Genomic DNA, 16,496 nt, shown 5'->3' on the forward strand with positions numbered 1-16,496 from the left:
TGACAAGATCGACAAGTCTCGAGAATAACGAGATGGTAATCGGCTTTGACCGGGAATTATGCTGTATAATGGGATCCACTGGCTGTGGAATCTCAAAGAAAATTTTCTTTCCGGGCTGTCCGAAACTAAGGAATTAGACTCTGCAAAATTTCAAGAAGTTGGAGAGGGCATTGTAATGTGAATATGAATTATAGAGATAATCTACCGATGTGATCTTGATTCTGCCAAGGTCCTCATCTATAAGCTGGGGAAATCCGTCATGTTCAAGTTGTTTGTTGACTCGCAGGGAGTTATTTTCCACGCAATGGCGGGCCCCACTTGCAAACCATCGTGCTGCCGTGCACTAGCGCGATTCTCAACCCCTGGGCTCGGAATTGTTCTGGAATTTCCCTTCTTTGCCAAGGCTTTTTTGGCCCCGTTATTTTGGAGAGACGGTAAATCATTCCGCCCAATCAGAAGCCGTGGCTAGTAGCTAGCGAGTCGCGACAAGAACACAGTCCTTGCCGAATCCAGCTACCAAGCCATCTTTGCCAAAAATCCATGAGGCCAACGCCGAACACACGCTTTTCGCCCTTCATCCACGCACAATAGCCCGAGACCAAGGGCAGCTGGAAGGAAATAATACTCGGCAGGAATACCCGAAGTACTCAGAACGACCTGTAGACTTGGGACATAAAGCCAAATGACCGAGATACCCAGCGCAAAGGCAATGGCAGGGAATAAATATAAATTCTGGGTCTGCTTGTTGAAGGCTGGAGGATGCTGGAAGATTGACAGATGACGTGTTCGTACTGCCATCAGGTTGAACCATTGCCTGGTGAATGATTAGCAGTGAGAAAAAATGATTATGTTAGAAGAAATGGGGTGGCTCACATAACTACAAGGTTGATGAAGTAAATTGAGCTCGCCTCATTAACCTTGGCTGTGTAGTAGTCCTCATCCACATTCGGAGGCAGTGCTCCGAACTTGAACCAGAGGTCCGAGAATTTTATGCCGTTTCTTTCGAGGTACCAGAATGCCATTGTGAACGATAATGCTGTTTCAATCATGCCAATGAAAGCATAGGAGTGGAACATCAATTTCCAATTGACCAAGCGTGTTTTCTTCGGGTGACGGGGTGGTCGGAAGAGCACATCTGCCTCTGGAGCCTCGTATGCCAACGCCACAGCGGCAGCACAGTCGGTGAAACAACTTCAAACAAGTCAGCCTAGTAATAAAAGTGTGCATTGCTTTCTTCCAGACACTTACCAGATGATGATCATCAGGAATGAGGACAAAATCTGAGGCAACCCAAAAACGAGATTGCAAAACACAGGCCAGAACTCAGACCACGAGCCAGCTGGGAGGAGATAAGCAACTGTCTTTTTGAGGTTATCGAAAACCACCCGACCATAGCGCACAGCCTCAACAACAGCGCCGAAAGAATCAAGAAGAACCATATCAGCTGCCTCGATAGCGATGTCCGAACCGCTAGCGAGACTAATTCCGATATCCGCTGCTTTGAGGGCGGGTGCATCGTTGACGCCGTCTCCTGTCATTGCGACAATCTCGTCTCTGGCCTGAAGCTCACGCACAATGCGAAGCTTCTGATTGGGAGTAGTCCGGGAGAAGACGATCTCAGGATACTGGCACAGTTGCTGCCATTGGTACTCGTTGAGAGTCATCAATTCTGGTCCACTGATCACCAAGGCGGACTCGGAGGTATATGGGTCTTTTTCGATCGACCCCGGGGATTTGGCAAGAGAGGATATGTCGTGGACGGAATTAGTGGTGACAATGTTGCACTGCCGGGCAATTGCAAGGGCTGTGAGACCAAAGTCGCCAGTGACCTGTATAACACGGTTAGTAAGACGTATTTTGGTTTTCGAAAGAGAGACGAACCATGAAAATCCGGATCTGGGCCTGTCGAAGCACCCGAATAACGTCTGGAATCTCAGCGCGCGGTGGATCAATCAAGCCAACCAATCCGACCAGGGTGAGGTCAGCCCGAGCTTCTTGCAGCATTTGAATCTCGAATTCCGCCGAGCTGGGATCGCTCAAGATGTTATCTTTCTCGATGATCTTACGAGCCAGCAGAATGACTCGCTTGCCCTGAGAAGACCATTCATCCTTCAAGCGCTTCACAGCTGCAAGATCAGCCTGAGTCAGAAACTTGACTTCACCATCTGGAGAAAGTATCTTGGAACATCGCTCGATCAGAATATCCGGAGCTCCTTTGATAGTGAAAAGACTGGAAGAAGTTAGTGATAGTGTGTTGATGAGAGGGGCTGGAAACGTACACATCGCCAGAACGGAAATTTCCAGTCTCAATAGGCGAGAGGCAGATGGATGGCGCCTCTGGGCTGATGGTTTGCATCGCCTTGATCATGAATTTGTTCTTACTATCGAACGCCAGGTTGAAAATTGTCTTCCAGGGTTTGCGAAGCTCAGCCACTGATCCCAGACTCTCTGAAAATCTCAAAATAGCCTGATCGGTTGCGTCGCCGAAAATGCGCCTTTCACTGAGGGGGATATTGGATGATTCGTTATCGAATTCGCCTGCATTGCAGAGGCCGGCGATGGATTGGACCTGTCGAAGGACATCTTCATTCAGCTTGGGGGCAACGTGATCACCAGTAGAATCCAGCGTAGATGTTGTAATTTGAACGGCATAGTCAGTGACGGCCATGCGATTCTATAAATCAAAAATCAGCAAGAGGTATAAGCTAATAGTGGGTGAATTTTGTGAGTCTTGCCTACCCTGGTTAATGTGCCTGTTTTATCGGTACAAATGACCGAAACTGAGCCCAAAGTCTCAACTGTCTTGAGAGACTTGCACAGAACCTTGTGCTTCTTCATGAGATTGGCTGTGATGGTCAGACTGGCTGTGACGGCGATGGGAAGACCTTCGGGAATATAGGCGATGGCTACGCTGACACAGTCCACAATGAGGGTCGGCACATCGATGTAATCGGGGTGCACTTTACGGAGCCAACCTCCCCTAAATTTGGAATGTGTTAGCTTCAACAGACGAGAGCATAGACGAGCGAACAGGTACACATACCAAACAGAAGCGAGGATAATGATCCAGCTAACCATGATGACAAAGATAAGAGCCACAAAGCGAAAGACTTCCTTTTCAATAGTTGTGAGGCCCGTCTTCGGCTCGCCTGCCAGCTTAGCAATACGACCAAAAACCGTCGAGTCACCGGTGGCGACCACAATACCGAGCGCACTACCAGCGGCACAATGAGTTCCCTGAAGACCAATGCATCTTGTCTCGAGATAATTGTCAGATGTACTCTCGGTGCTTCCCTTGACCGGGTTCGACTCTCCCGTGACTACCGATCTGTTGACGCTGAGATCATGCGAGACTTCTGCAAAACGCACATCTGCAGGAATCTTGTTTCCAGATTTAATGACCAAAACGTCACCAGGCACAAGATCGGTAGCCGACATCTCCACACGAGAGCCACCGCGGAGAACGGTACATGACTCGGGAAGCATTGCAGTAATCGAGGCCATCACACGAGAGGAAGAGTAGTCCTGCCAGGCGTTGAAAGCGGCTTGAATGGCAAATACGGCGATGAGAACAATACCAAGGGCCAAGTTGGCGACTGCTGGTGGTTCACCCAGCGGCTTCCATGAGATGAAGACCAGGATACCACCGACGAGGAGGATCGAACCAAAACCCTTGAAGAAGTAACCGAAGATTTTCCAGAGCCAAGGGTTTGGTAAGGGGGAGATCTTGTTGGGGCCATATTTCTGAAGTCGCTCCTTAGCAGACGCGTCCGAGATTCCCAGCGAAATATCCACACCGAGGCGTTTTTGAATCTCTTCGACAAATAAAGTGTGCCACTCGATGTTCTGCCATTCTGTACTCCGAAAGTTAGCAATCACCCCTGATCTATTGATAAACACAGGGACACTTTACCATCGGCCAGTTTGTCTTTATCCGCCAGGGTTTTAGAACGTTTCTTTCGTTCTCCTTCGTCCTCAATCTCGAACGAGCTAGTTTTGATTTGTGAGTCGGGTCATCCGTAATGAGGCAAAAGGGATTGGGGTCCATACAGGCTTCGATGTACAATAGGAATTGCAGATTTTGGATCAATCGTCTTCCTGCGAAGCTTCCATTGCTTTTCTTCGTCGTTCGTCACAGTTTTTCTCTCTATCGATATGCGATCCACCACGTCTGCATTGCTAGATTCCCAGCGCAGAGCTGTTGTTGGATTGGCCATGATGAGGAAACCACGGTATGTTGCCACAGAGAGCCAGGGGAAATGAACAGAGAGAAGAAGAGGACAGAGGTAGAGAGATAGAGGAAACGAGAAATGAATTAGGGTACGAAGGGAACTCTTTATAAACCCATCAGTCTCCTTTATTCTCCACTTCAACCAATAGCTAACTTTTCACGCACGGTAGCAAAATATCGATTACATTTGTCGTATTGGATGGCTACTGAGTTTTTACGTACAGAAGGAGCGATTATTTTGAATGAGTGGTTTTGGGCTACCAATAATCAAATAGAGATTCAATGCTGACAGCTCCTGAGGGTAATTCAACTTTAGTGTCTGACCAGACATTGAGATCCACACGTGGTGTAAAGTACGAGTCAAACAAGAGGGCCGTGGCCAATCGGGGATATGTAGTATGGATTCCAACGTTGATGTTCTAAATTCTGTGCATGGATCTACTACATCTTTCCCGATCGCTATATGCGCTACGTAGTAATATGTGCATACTACGTTATTTCAACATAAAATCTTTCTCCCTAGTGCTGTTTTGCCATGAATACTTAAACACGAAAATCAATAGCTTGCTCTGAGCCGAGTTCTGGTATCTACATTCACCTGTGTGCGACCGAGTTTCAACTCCAGATGTCCAGAGAGCAGAAATATTGCCTCGACTAAGTTTCCTGGGAGTAATTACATCAGGAATCAGGATTCAAGACTTGGAAAACAGCTCATGCATTTAGCCGCTTTTCCCCATCCGTGCACGCTAGGGACTTGGCCGACGGCCCGCGCAAGAGAAATTTATCGAGACCAATCAACAACAAGCAGAAAATCGCGCATGTACTCGTCAAAGTAATGAAAATTTCAAAAGAGGAAGGAATCATCCCCTGGAAATACTATTTGGGGGGCACAAACGCTCACGTTGATTTTGCACCACGTTGTACGTTGGCCAGATACAATGTCTTTGATCGCGACCTGTTCGTACATGTTACCCATGGCGGCCGATAGAGGCCTATCCCAATTTCAATTTCTAGCTTCACCGCCCTGTTTCCCGCCTGTATTGTATTTATCATATATAGGAATATCTTAAGGGATCTAAATACGGGTCACTTTTAGAATAGACTTGAGAATGGATTATATGACTAGGATCTCAGCCTCTCTTTCTTGCCAGTTGTTGTGATAATTTACCTAAAGAAAGAGAAGTAATATAAGACAGGCATCATATATAATAGAGTTCAAGGATTTCATGTATAATGCAGCGCTGAACATAATGGAGTTCAAAAACCAATATGAATTTGGAATTACTCGTAATTTCCTTTCTGCCGGTCGGAAAGTTGAAATTGGGAATGTGAGCATCATGTGACCTTTGGGTGGCCTCTATCGGCCGCCGCATGTTACCCTTTTTTGGACTAGCTTATGATCATCATTAGAGAGGGGTCAGGTGACCCCCTCTAGGTATATCTAGATCTAGTGCTTGCTTCCTTCCTTCCTTTTCCCTTATCTCCCCCCCCCCCCCCCGAGAGAGATTGTCCATAGCAAATCCAGTTGCTTTTCTCTCTCTGTTCTCCGTTCTTCACTTTTCCCTGAGCAGCGGCTGTGTTCCACCGCTGACAGATTTACCTGCAGCCCCTACGGGGTTTAAAACTGTTGTCAACACATCAACAGAGTCCGAGCCAAACAAGACCTTCTCATCATCTGTCACGGATACTGAGCCCCGCGGATGGGAAGACTTGCAAATGCTCGCTGTTGCCGGTGGCATTGCGATCGCCATCCTTGTTATCGGCCTGGGAGCCTGGCTTGTTTCCAGATGGTTGAAACAACGGTAAGCTTGGGATGAACCAATTATGGTACAAGAATGCTAATCATAAGTTAATGTAGTGATTCACCTCAACGCGCATTGAACAAGAACTGGCGGCTTCGTGCAGATCGATGGAAAGCTGATAAAACTCGTGCAGCAAAGGCCAAAAAGGGTATGAAAATTGTTTGAAACTTGGAACGAAAGGGTTTGGGATATATGCTAACTTGCTCGCTGTGAAATACTTTGAAACTCCGGAGCCGAAACGCACTCTTGCTGTGCACGCCCGCGACAAATCGGCAAAGCCTCCGGATATTAGACACTCCAATAATGTCGAGTTTGCTGCCCCCCTAGTGGGTATGAATTCTGGTGTTCGAATGATATCACCGACAATTTTGAAATCAATCTTTGCACCGACCAAAAATCTCAGGAATAGTCATCCCTTCCAAGGTCGAGGAGTCTCCACTAAATAAAAAAATACAAAAACATACAACAGTCAGGATTCGCATGTGATCACCCACATACTACTAACTGACCGGCGTGTGGCTTAAGTACGGCTGAGCGGACGGGAAGCCCTGTTCTCCACACCCTATGGTCGTATGTACGAGAAGGAACATTGATGTGGGATATATAGGGCTGATGAATAAGGACATCTCAGTCGTCGAAAGTGACAACTTTAGTTCTCAGGTACTCCTCCACACCAGCCATGCCAGAAAACCTGCCCCATCCACTGGCTTTTGTGCCTCCATGAGGCAGATTTGACTCATCATGGATTGTCATGTGGTTAATATGAACAGCACCAGTTTCATAGCCCTTTGCAATCCTCAGACCAGCCGCCATATCCTCCGTGAACACAGCACCAGCCAAGCCATATTCAGTATCATTTGCGATGGCCAAAGCCTCCTCCTCCGTCTCAAATGTATACAAGACCACAGCCGGCCCAAAGCTTTCCTTCAGGTGCAGCTCTGAGCTCTTTCCAACGTTCTTCAAAATAATCGGTCGCATGCGAGTAGACTTAAGATCCATTTTCACGGATTCGTCTGCATCACCCAGCACGACTGTGGCGCCATCGGCAATTGCACTCTTGACCAATCTCTTGGTCTTGCTTGCTCCAGCAGCAGTCACGAAGACTGGACTTTGTTTGCTGGAGGGCCATCGTTGATCCGTAGCTTTCTTCAAGGCCTCGGTGAAAGCGTCCACAATCGAGGCATGCACAATGAGACGCTCGGTCGACATGCATACCTGGCCGGCGTGCAAAAAGGCACCCATCGCGCATCCCGCGGCAGCTTTCTCAAGGTCTGCATCCTTAAGAACGATGGAACTGGCCTTGCCACCAAGTTCGGTAATGATGGGCTTCAGATGCTTTCCAGCCATCGCAGAAATGATCGAGCCGACCGCCGTGCTGCCAGTGAAGTTGATTTTTTTGACGGCAGGGTGCGCGATAAGCTTTTCTGTAACCGACGCGGCATCTTGCGGTCGGTGATACACCACGTTCAAGACGCCATCGGGGAATCCAGCTTCCCTGAAGATCGAAGCGATGGCATAGAAGCATCTTGGAGAAAGCTCCGATCCCTTGAGAATACAGGTGTTTCCAGCTGCCAAGGCGTATGCGACAGCACGGCACCCTAAGGGCCATGGTGCGTTCCTAAAAAGTAAGGACCAGTTAGCGACCGAAAAAAGATGTCGAGACTGACTTGCTCGGTATAAAGCACTAACCATGGTGCAATTCCAAGCACCACGCCATAAGGCTCCTTCAAGATAAGAGCGCCTCGGCTTTCGCCCGTGGACTGCGAATAAGTGCCATTGATCATTGAGCACTTTCCGGCAACTTCTCTCAGATTCTCAATGGTAAGAGGCAGAATCCAGTTCACAAAGTTGGGGTCAGCGCCGGTTTCTAGCTGCTGATATCCCACAAGCTCATTGTATCTCTCTTGGAAGAGATCAGCGGCTTTGAGGAACAGGTCTCGGCGATATGATGCTTTTGTCTTGGACCATGCGGGGCGTGCAGCCTCGGCCGCCTCTGCGGCCTGCACAGCTTGTTCAAGAGAAGCGCCTCCAGCTTCCCAAACCTCTTCACCCGTCGCTGGATTGATGACGGGGAAAGGCTTCGATCCAACAACGTCCTTGCCTCCGATAATCAGGGGCACCAGATAGGTGCCATTGGTGCCATTGGGAGAAGTGTTTGAGCTCATTTTGTTTCTATCGAGGCGCCTTGAGAACTCTTTCAGGATGTAATGCTCGAAAGGTCGGCATGTAGGGTGAGCGAGGATAATAAGGGAAGCGGCGGGGATTTAAGACTGCCAGCTACTGAGGAAACCGGATCAGTCTTGATGGGCAGATCGATTGTTGCGTGGGGTCATTGTATTTTCCTCATAATAGTCTCGGAGATAGTTGCGGAGAACGAGCCATCAGATGTGATTTTTCAGGTCTAAGCCCCGCTGAAATGTAAGATCCATGCGTGCACATGTGGGGGGAAACAACCGTTTCAGCTCGGGTGCGGCACTCGGTCTGACAGAGAACACTAGCGGGGCGGGGAAAAGGCCGGCTGATACTGAATTGACAAAAGCAGGTGGGGAAATATGATGATCAAAAAATATTGTTCGGAGCTCACCGTTGACTGAGCACTTTTGCTGATGTTTGACAAAACCAGCGCTATAGTGTGAGTATCACTGCCTAGTAGGTAGATCTCATCAACATCAGTGTGTAATAAAAAAAGTAATTTTAACATACGGATCCTCCTAGCGTCTAGATAACCGCAGGCTTAGTCGGGCACGCAACTCAGTACTAGTAGAGTAAGAATACACTGCTCTTTGGCTTTTCATAACTTCCTAGGAATGTGAGGAAACTCCATCGCCAATCAAGTGACCCACTTCAGTTTCTTCACTCCGCTCAGCCGCTCAACCCGACCAATCGCAAATTCCTCATACCAAGACCAAGAAGAACCGATGGTTTTATCTTCAGTCCGGATAAATCCGTTTATCTCCGTTATATTTCTTATTGTGGGACGGGAACGGAACACCGTAGGTGCATTTCCTCTACCCTTTCAAACCCTCGAGACTTGAAAATTAAGTTGTGGAAATGAAACAAAACTTTTGTTCATCTCTTTCATTCTGCTTCCCTCAGCGTCAATTTTTCGACCGCACAGAAAAAATAATGCAAATCATTGGGCGCGAGGTTGGCTCCACGGGCTTTGGCCTCATGACTAGTATACATATTCAGCCCCATATCTGCTTAGTTGATTAATTTACCGGTCTTACCTCATCAATAAGGCCCCCAGCGCCAAATACCCAAGCTTTCGAAGCCATGTATTAGGACCGGAGCAAACGTTCAATGTTTGGAATGGCGGTTCGTTTTATGGAACGCGCGACCGCAATTCTCTTCATCTACTGTACTTCGGGACTACTTCACCGAGCAACCAGAAGATGCGGATAAGAATTTTCTGAGTATTAAAGCCGGCTTGACTTCGGATCACTTACTGGATGCCCTTCGCCCGAAGCTCGTCATGCAGTGTGTAGATGAGGCCCTGGAAATTCTGCCACCAAGCCTGAAAAAGATTGACATCTTCGAATGTGCCAGAGTGGATCCCAACACTCCCATTGAAACGACAATGGAGGCGCCGCGGGACTTGGTGAGAGAAAGTAAGATTGATGCAGTGGGTTTTAGTGAGGTTAAGGCCGAGACAATCAAAAGTAGCAAACGTCCCATCTCTACTTTAGTCGTCGCCAGTATGGTTTTAACACACATGCAACGAAATACATCGACATCTGCACATGTGAACTGTACAACTACAAGCCTACGCAAAAATATCCTTAGCATTACATGGTATCAAATTGGGTTCGTTTCTTTTTACTGGGCAAATGTGACACGGCAGGCGAAGACACAATGGTATTGTGCTAAGGTCCTAGAAACTCAAGAAAAACACAGGCAGAGGAGAGAAAGAGAAATAGAAGGAGAAAAAGACAGAAAGGAGTCAACCTTAAGGTGCTTAAGGTTGACTACAGGAACTAGAAACTAAACCCTAATGAATGGGAAAACCTTCTCAGTGAATAAAGACTGTCATCTCTGCAACTATCAGACAACGGAAACAAAGACTGTCAATGCGTGACAGCCAACCGAGAGCAAGAAAAACAGAATACAGAATGGCAAGATTTGCAAGATTCAAAAGAAGAAAGACTTAACATTTCTTTCAATCATTGAAAGAAACCTGGAACACTGATAAATACCACGAGGAGCAAAGACCACCACATAGACCTCAATAAAACATATACTCGAGGTCATACATACGTAAGCGCAGCCATAAAGCCAGTCTGGAGTGTAATTTCATCTTTCGAGGCTTGCGCACTTGATTCCTGAATGGCTTAGGCACTTGATTCTTGAATGGGGAAAAGAAACAATTAACCTGTAGCTCCAGAAAACACTGCCCCTTCTCAAGCATGTCCTTATAGTCCTGCTGAGCCTGTTTCTTGTCCTCATCCGAGAGCTCAAAGCCCCGTTGACCCGAACAGCACCAACACTCGGTAGTGCAATGGCCCCTTCCTTTCTGCGGTTTCGATTGTGCTCTTCGAGCGCAGCAACCACAGTCTCGACTACAGCAGCCACCTGTTTCTGCACACTCTCGGACCATTTCTTCGCGCATATACCAGTCCTCTTTCGTTCTTAACCAATCGTACTGAGATCTTACCCATGAATTGATCCCCGCTTCTTCTCGGTAAAGTGCTTGTTGTTTATGGTAACGTTGGACACGAGTTTCATTCAGTTGGCTTTTCGCTTCTGCGTATGCAAGCTGGAGTTCGCTATCAAGTTCAATAGCCGTGGCCTTTTTAAGAGCGAGGACCTTGTATTGTAGCCTTTCCTCACGTTGAAGTGTTTCACGTAGTGCATACTCAGTGACCAGCACATTAGTGAAGATTGATAATTTCCATCGACTGCCCCCAAACCAGATTACAATGTAGTCAGGCCCAAGAGCACGGGCCTTTTCGGTGAAGCTTCCCATTTTTTGACAAGGGGGATTCAAGGTAGTCAAAATTGATTCTCGGGTTTGGGCGAGTAAAGAAAGTCGTACGGACTACTAGACGAAGCGGATGACAGAATAAATTAAAAGGAAGAACAAGAGATAATACTGGATATTATTTGGATAGCATTTGAGGTCCGGGACTCCGGGTCTACAATCTGGTAAGCCGCTGTCTAAAATGGGATATTACCTCCGAAGCATAAAGCATGTATAGTGCTTGGTTTAATACAGAAACGGAAGTATAGTACTAAACTTAATTGATAAATGGATCCTCTTGATGCCTGAAACTCTGCTATTCATCGGCACTATATTCAAAATGTAGCCAATCAAAATGCAAAATGTAAAGAGAAGTATCCAGGAAACTCACACGCGGTCACCCACAACTTTAGACTTTTAACCAGTATGTGGCTTAAGTATGACTGGACAGGCGGAAAACCTACTTCTCATAATGATCGTATGCCTTAATGATGATAATGATATTCTATTAATCTAATGGAATCTAGTGAAGGGGGGCGTTCTCATATCACTACTAGTATGGAGTGATGGGTGTGAGGCGGTAACGTTTGAAAGAGTCAAAAGCGGCAGCCGAGTAGCGGCGCTTGCGTAGTAATAGCTAGACTCGAGAATAAATGACTAGAGACAAAACAAAAGGGGTGACTAGTACCCGTACAGGTAATAAATCCTCAAATTACCAAATTCCCACAGAATAAATCCCACATCCTACTTCCTTCTTTCTTCACCGTATTCAACCCCTGCCAGCATCCCTAGCTTATATGTCTTCTGCTTCTTCCATACATTGATAGTACTAATCAATTACAATAATTCCGGTAGTCACCTCAGTGATCACAGGTTTATTGATTCATCATACACAGCATCTTCATTACCTATCCCTACAACCTATAGCCCTCCAACAGGGCTAATTGCGTCACAAATACTACGACCGAAGCTAGGCCTTCATCAAAATTCTGCTCAACGATCACAGAATCAAAGCCCTTCTCCCACATTGAGAAGGCCCCTTTTCCCTATTGTTTGATCACTTGTCATGTGATCCGTACTCTCACTCCATCTCCTGTAGATAGCTTGTTCTCTTCCTTCATCAAAGAGGCAGTCAAGCAAGCCAAGGAGGACGGAGTGACTGAGAACCAGATTGAGAAGGAGGAGACTGGGGCAGAAGACGGGATGGAGGAGTAGTGTGGGGAGTATGATTTAGGCTATGAGGGTATTGACGGAATTATTACTGGTTGATTGATTACTATAAGTATAAATACTGTTCCTGGGTTTTGTTTCTCTTCTTTCTTTTCTTCCCTCGTCATCTACCCTGTTTCCCCCCCCCTCCCCCGTTTTACAATCAAAAGGCTCAAGCTTTTGACGGTTAACCAACTACTGTTATTACTTGATTATTCACTTCCAGCTCATTACTCCTCTTACTTTCTTCCCAAGAGAACCTGGGGCAATTCCACCCAACTCTCACAAATACCTGATCCAGTCATCACTTCAAAAGCAGATTGGTGTGTGTCAACATGGGTTTGAAGGATCTTGTTAAGAAATTGGGTGGTAGATGGAGATGACAGGATGGTGAATCATAAGGTTCAGTTCCGGAACGAATTGGTGATGTGAGTCGAAATAAGAGTTAAGTGAGAGAGATTCACGCATTGACGGGACTTATTGGAGTTCAACCCGATGAGAATGTATGTGTTGAATCCGTAAGACCCACTGAGACTTTGAACCCTCCTAATGCCCCCGAAATGAATTCCAAGCTAACTTCCGATTTAAATCTAGAATCTGTGTTAATAAGAGAAGAAGAGGAGGATAATAATAAGCTAGGGATGGTTATGCTATAAGAGTTTTAGTGTGAGGTTGATGAGGCGACTCAGGTCTATAAATTAATTGAGACACCGCTGCCTATTCGGTGCCGATGCCGTCCATAACCCTTATCTCGCCTAGTACCATAAGAAACTCCTGAATTGCTAACTTTGTTACCACCTTAGCTACTCCGACCCGAGTTCGACGATGACTAGGATGCCCAACTACCAGACTTCGGAAACGGATATTCACCAGTAATCCCGTCCGCTGCCAATGCTACCAATGCCGTGAACACGCCGGAAAAGTTCCCCTGGAAGTCCGGATTCTTCGACTACTTGCTTACCCCGGACGAATCGAGTCCGACTCATCGCCACAAACCGCCATCGCAGCTCCGCTCACAAGTCTCTCCCATCCCGGATTGTGAATCCAGTCTTGAATCACCCACACCCAGGCATCCAAAGAAGGCACGAACTTCCTTCTCTCTCTTCTTTCTTTCTTCCTTGCAGCACTCAATATTATCATATTGCGTTCCTCGCCCTCCTTTCCCTCATAGACTCGATTCCTCGTGTCTCTTCACCTATCCCTTCTGCCCCTACAGGGACTGGTAGTTTCAGTTGTTAATACAACGACAGAAGCAAGACCCTCGTCCACGTTTAGCTCCGTGGTCACAGAGTCAAAGCCCATATGGGAGGGTACGAAGCTCTGCGGCATCGGTATTGGAGTTTTTGCGGTCCTCTTTCTTTGTGCCCTGGGGGCCTGGTTCATCATTGGGATGAGAAAAACCCGGTAGGCTTGGGATGAACGAGTCGCGCTGCGAGAATACTAATCATAAGTGAATGTAGTGATAGGTCGGTGGACCCCCTTCAGCGCAGCCTCACAAAGACCTACCGGGACCTACACAAGCAATGGAGGAAAGAAAAAACCAAGGCGGAGCATAAGGGGAAAGGTATGAGAACTGTGTGAAACTTGGAACGAAACATCTAAAGTGTTTAAGATCTATGCTAACCCGCCAGTATTAAAGACTTCAAAACCCACATGTGCATGAAAGAAGGGACTTGAGACGGGATTTGAGACGGGATTTGAGACGGGATTGGAGACGGGATTTGAGGCGGGATTTGAGACGGGACTTGAGACAGGATTATACTTCATACTTCAGTAATAAATGGCATAACATAATATTGACCTCACCGGCCGTGAAAAGGTGACTTCGTACCTTCTAATCCTGCGAAGTATAAAATTGGAAGGCACGCTAAAATCGTAAATATAGACAAATGTGAAGTCCCGCCACTTTCATGTAAGTGTAAACACATTGATTCTTTTGAAACTCTTCGTGCCATTCTCAAAATGACGAAAAACCTCTTGGTCTTGCCTGTTCCTGCGTCCCCTACGGGGGTACTTTCAATCAGAGGGATGACGACGGAAGCAGAGTCCGTTTGGCCTGAGTGGATGATCATTTTGGGGATCATTCTTGGAGCACTTGTGCTCATACTGCTTTGTTATCTGGGGGCCTGGCTCTACAATGCCAGCATGAAGATCTGGTAAGCTTGGGATGAAATAGTGGCGGTGCGAGGATGCTAATCATAAGTTAATATAGCCAAAACCCTCAGCACATCCTCTCGAAGGAGTACCGGAGGAAGCACCGACAATGGAGGAGGGATAAAACCCGCGCGGCGCGTCAAGACATAGAGGGAGGTATGAAAACTGATTGAAACTTGGAACGAAAGGGTCAAGATCCATGCTAACCCGCTCACTTTTAAAGGGTTCGACATCCCCGAGCCCAAGTTTCCCATTGCTGTGTACGCCCGCGACCCATCAACACCGTTGCCTCCTCCCGTCCCTGACGCCGACTCCTTCCCCTACCAGTTTGTCGTCGTCCCGAGGGAGTATGCGCAATGGTACTCCGGGAATTTCGGCGAGGCTTGATTGATGGTTTGGCCGTTTCGACACGGCCTACAGTATTAAATCCGCCCACCCCCTTTCTCTCAAGCAGGACCGCCCTCCCCTGCTCCAGTATTAAATCCGTCCACCCTACTTTCTCTCAAGCAGGACCGCCCTCCCCTGCTCACAGTATTAAATCCGCCTACCTCCCTTTCTCTCAAGCAGGACCGCCCTCCCCTGCCCCTGTTGCTTCGTTCCTTTCTTTTGGTTTTCTTGTCACTCTTTTCGGTTTTTTCGTCGCTCTTTTCGTCGCTCTTTTTGTCGCTCTTTTTGTCGCTCTTTCAGTTCTCTTGTCACTCTTTTTGTCACCATTTCAGTTCTCTTGTCGTTCTTTCGGTTCTGTTGTCACTCTTTCAGTTTACTTGTCACTCTTTTTGTCACCATTTCAGTTCTCTTATTATTCTTTCGGTTCTGTTGTCACTCTTTCAGTTCTCTTGTCACTTTTTCAGCCTTCTGTTTAGCTCTTTTCTCAGACTTGAAATGAACTAAATGGCTGATTTCCAACTTGTCGGTGTCGCCCTTCGTAACCTTGTAGACTGCGTGGTAGGTATGGAATAGTAATTGAGGGTGAATCGACCCATCAGAGTCTATCTCCCGCCAAGAGGCCCGCGGAATGCCGATGGAACCATAATGGGTGGTTAAGCTGACCATGCTCGGGATCGAGGGCATCTTCGACCCAAAGCAAGATATGAGAACAGCAAAAGTCAATGACGAGGTTCATCAATTTTAGCTCACGGGCGAGCACGCTCACAGGCTCCGAGCTTTCTGCTCTGTTTCCATGCAAGACCTGCAAGCAGTCGCCGTAGAGGCAGAGCGATGGGTCAAAGAACTAGGCTTCGTCAGCGTTCTTATCAACGGATACACGCAAAGCGGCGATGCCGAAACTGTACAACATCTCGACGAGCCCTATCGTAAGCCCCTGTAGGCTAAATTAGAAGAATTGACGTTCCGGTGTATCTGCACCCCATGTTTCCTACCCCCGACCAAGCGCGCATCGACCGGGATTGTGAATTCCTTGCGGGTAGCCCATGAGGCTTCGGTGTGGAAAAGTGACGCATGCAATCCGGCTGATAGTCTCAGGCTTGTTCGACACACACCCTAAGCTGAAGGTTCTTCTTGGTCACTGCGGAGAAGGGCTCACTTTATCGCTCGCGGGTATAGATCATCGGATGCGTCACTTCAAGCCAGAAAACTTCAAGTGCAAGCTGAGAATGCAGCGATTCTGGGAGAAGGAGTTTTGGATCACGACTGCCGATGTTGCCAGTGGAAAACTTTTCTTCGACACCCTCCGCAGCTGTGGAAAGGACCGGTTTATGTGGGATGTCGACTATCCGTATGAGGACTATGGCGAGGTAAGCACTTGGTATGAGAGATTGGAGTTGAGTGAGAACTCTCGGACCAGCAAGATTGAATAGAAGAATGGCAAAAGACAGCTCAAGATTACTTCAAGGGTAACCAACTTACTTTTGTGTGTGTGGGATCCCTTTGTCGAAAGAGGTCACTCAAGACAAATGGTGTTTGACAGACTGACCATGTGACCAGTTGACTGACTCCACGCTCAAGGTCACCTGATTCTTCGGGAATACATCGGGCCGAATGATGACACGGAGCCGGAAATACTAGGTTCCGGGCGGAAGGAACACTTAGCCTTCAGGTACCGAGAAATGTACTCAAGAGTATGTCGTCTGACTCGTGCACTGTGGTGCACATGTGTAGTATCTTATTCTAATGCAAGAGA

At 47.3% G+C, this 16,496-nt stretch overlaps 6 protein-coding genes across 6 annotated transcripts; 3 read left to right on the top strand and 3 right to left on the bottom strand.

The window, feature by feature from the left end:
• Positions 1-513: 513 nt before the first annotated feature.
• Positions 514-4,217, bottom strand: N7466_006351 (cation-translocating P-type ATPase; the record flags this gene model as incomplete). Its single annotated transcript, XM_057165748.1, has 9 exons — positions 514-814; positions 874-1,191; positions 1,249-1,829; positions 1,882-2,230; positions 2,280-2,674; positions 2,740-2,980; positions 3,044-3,859; positions 3,907-3,990; positions 4,051-4,217. 9 exons carry the CDS (start codon positions 4,215-4,217, stop codon positions 514-516), a joined length of 3,252 nt encoding a protein of 1,083 aa, XP_057021347.1.
• Positions 4,218-5,947: 1,730 nt separating this feature from the next.
• On the top strand, positions 5,948-6,198 carry N7466_006352 (uncharacterized protein; the record flags this gene model as incomplete). Its single annotated transcript, XM_057165749.1, has 2 exons — positions 5,948-6,033; positions 6,090-6,198. The coding sequence occupies 2 exons, from the start codon at positions 5,948-5,950 to the stop codon at positions 6,196-6,198; spliced, it is 195 nt and encodes a 64-aa protein (XP_057021348.1).
• A 462-nt stretch (positions 6,199-6,660) lies between these two features.
• N7466_006353 (aldehyde dehydrogenase) lies at positions 6,661-8,198 on the bottom strand (the record flags this gene model as incomplete). Its single annotated transcript, XM_057165750.1, has 2 exons — positions 6,661-7,651; positions 7,723-8,198. The coding sequence occupies 2 exons, from the start codon at positions 8,196-8,198 to the stop codon at positions 6,661-6,663; spliced, it is 1,467 nt and encodes a 488-aa protein (XP_057021349.1).
• Positions 8,199-10,192: 1,994 nt separating this feature from the next.
• N7466_006354 (uncharacterized protein) lies at positions 10,193-10,999 on the bottom strand (the record flags this gene model as incomplete). The annotated part of the gene is made up of 2 exons (XM_057165751.1): positions 10,193-10,218; positions 10,291-10,999. 2 exons carry the CDS (start codon positions 10,997-10,999, stop codon positions 10,193-10,195), a joined length of 735 nt encoding a protein of 244 aa, XP_057021350.1.
• A 3,165-nt stretch (positions 11,000-14,164) lies between these two features.
• On the top strand, positions 14,165-14,743 carry N7466_006355 (uncharacterized protein; the record flags this gene model as incomplete). The annotated part of the gene is made up of 3 exons (XM_057165752.1): positions 14,165-14,358; positions 14,415-14,512; positions 14,580-14,743. The coding sequence occupies 3 exons, from the start codon at positions 14,165-14,167 to the stop codon at positions 14,741-14,743; spliced, it is 456 nt and encodes a 151-aa protein (XP_057021351.1).
• A 793-nt stretch (positions 14,744-15,536) lies between these two features.
• N7466_006356 (uncharacterized protein) lies at positions 15,537-16,173 on the top strand (the record flags this gene model as incomplete). Its single annotated transcript, XM_057165753.1, has 2 exons — positions 15,537-15,669; positions 15,833-16,173. The coding sequence occupies 2 exons, from the start codon at positions 15,537-15,539 to the stop codon at positions 16,171-16,173; spliced, it is 474 nt and encodes a 157-aa protein (XP_057021352.1).
• Positions 16,174-16,496: the final 323 nt, after the last annotated feature.

Source organism: Penicillium verhagenii (assembly GCF_028828195.1).
Source record: "Penicillium verhagenii strain IBT 33310 chromosome Unknown utg000006l_segment0_segment0, whole genome shotgun sequence".
Lineage (NCBI taxonomy): Eukaryota > Fungi > Ascomycota > Eurotiomycetes > Eurotiales > Aspergillaceae > Penicillium > Penicillium verhagenii.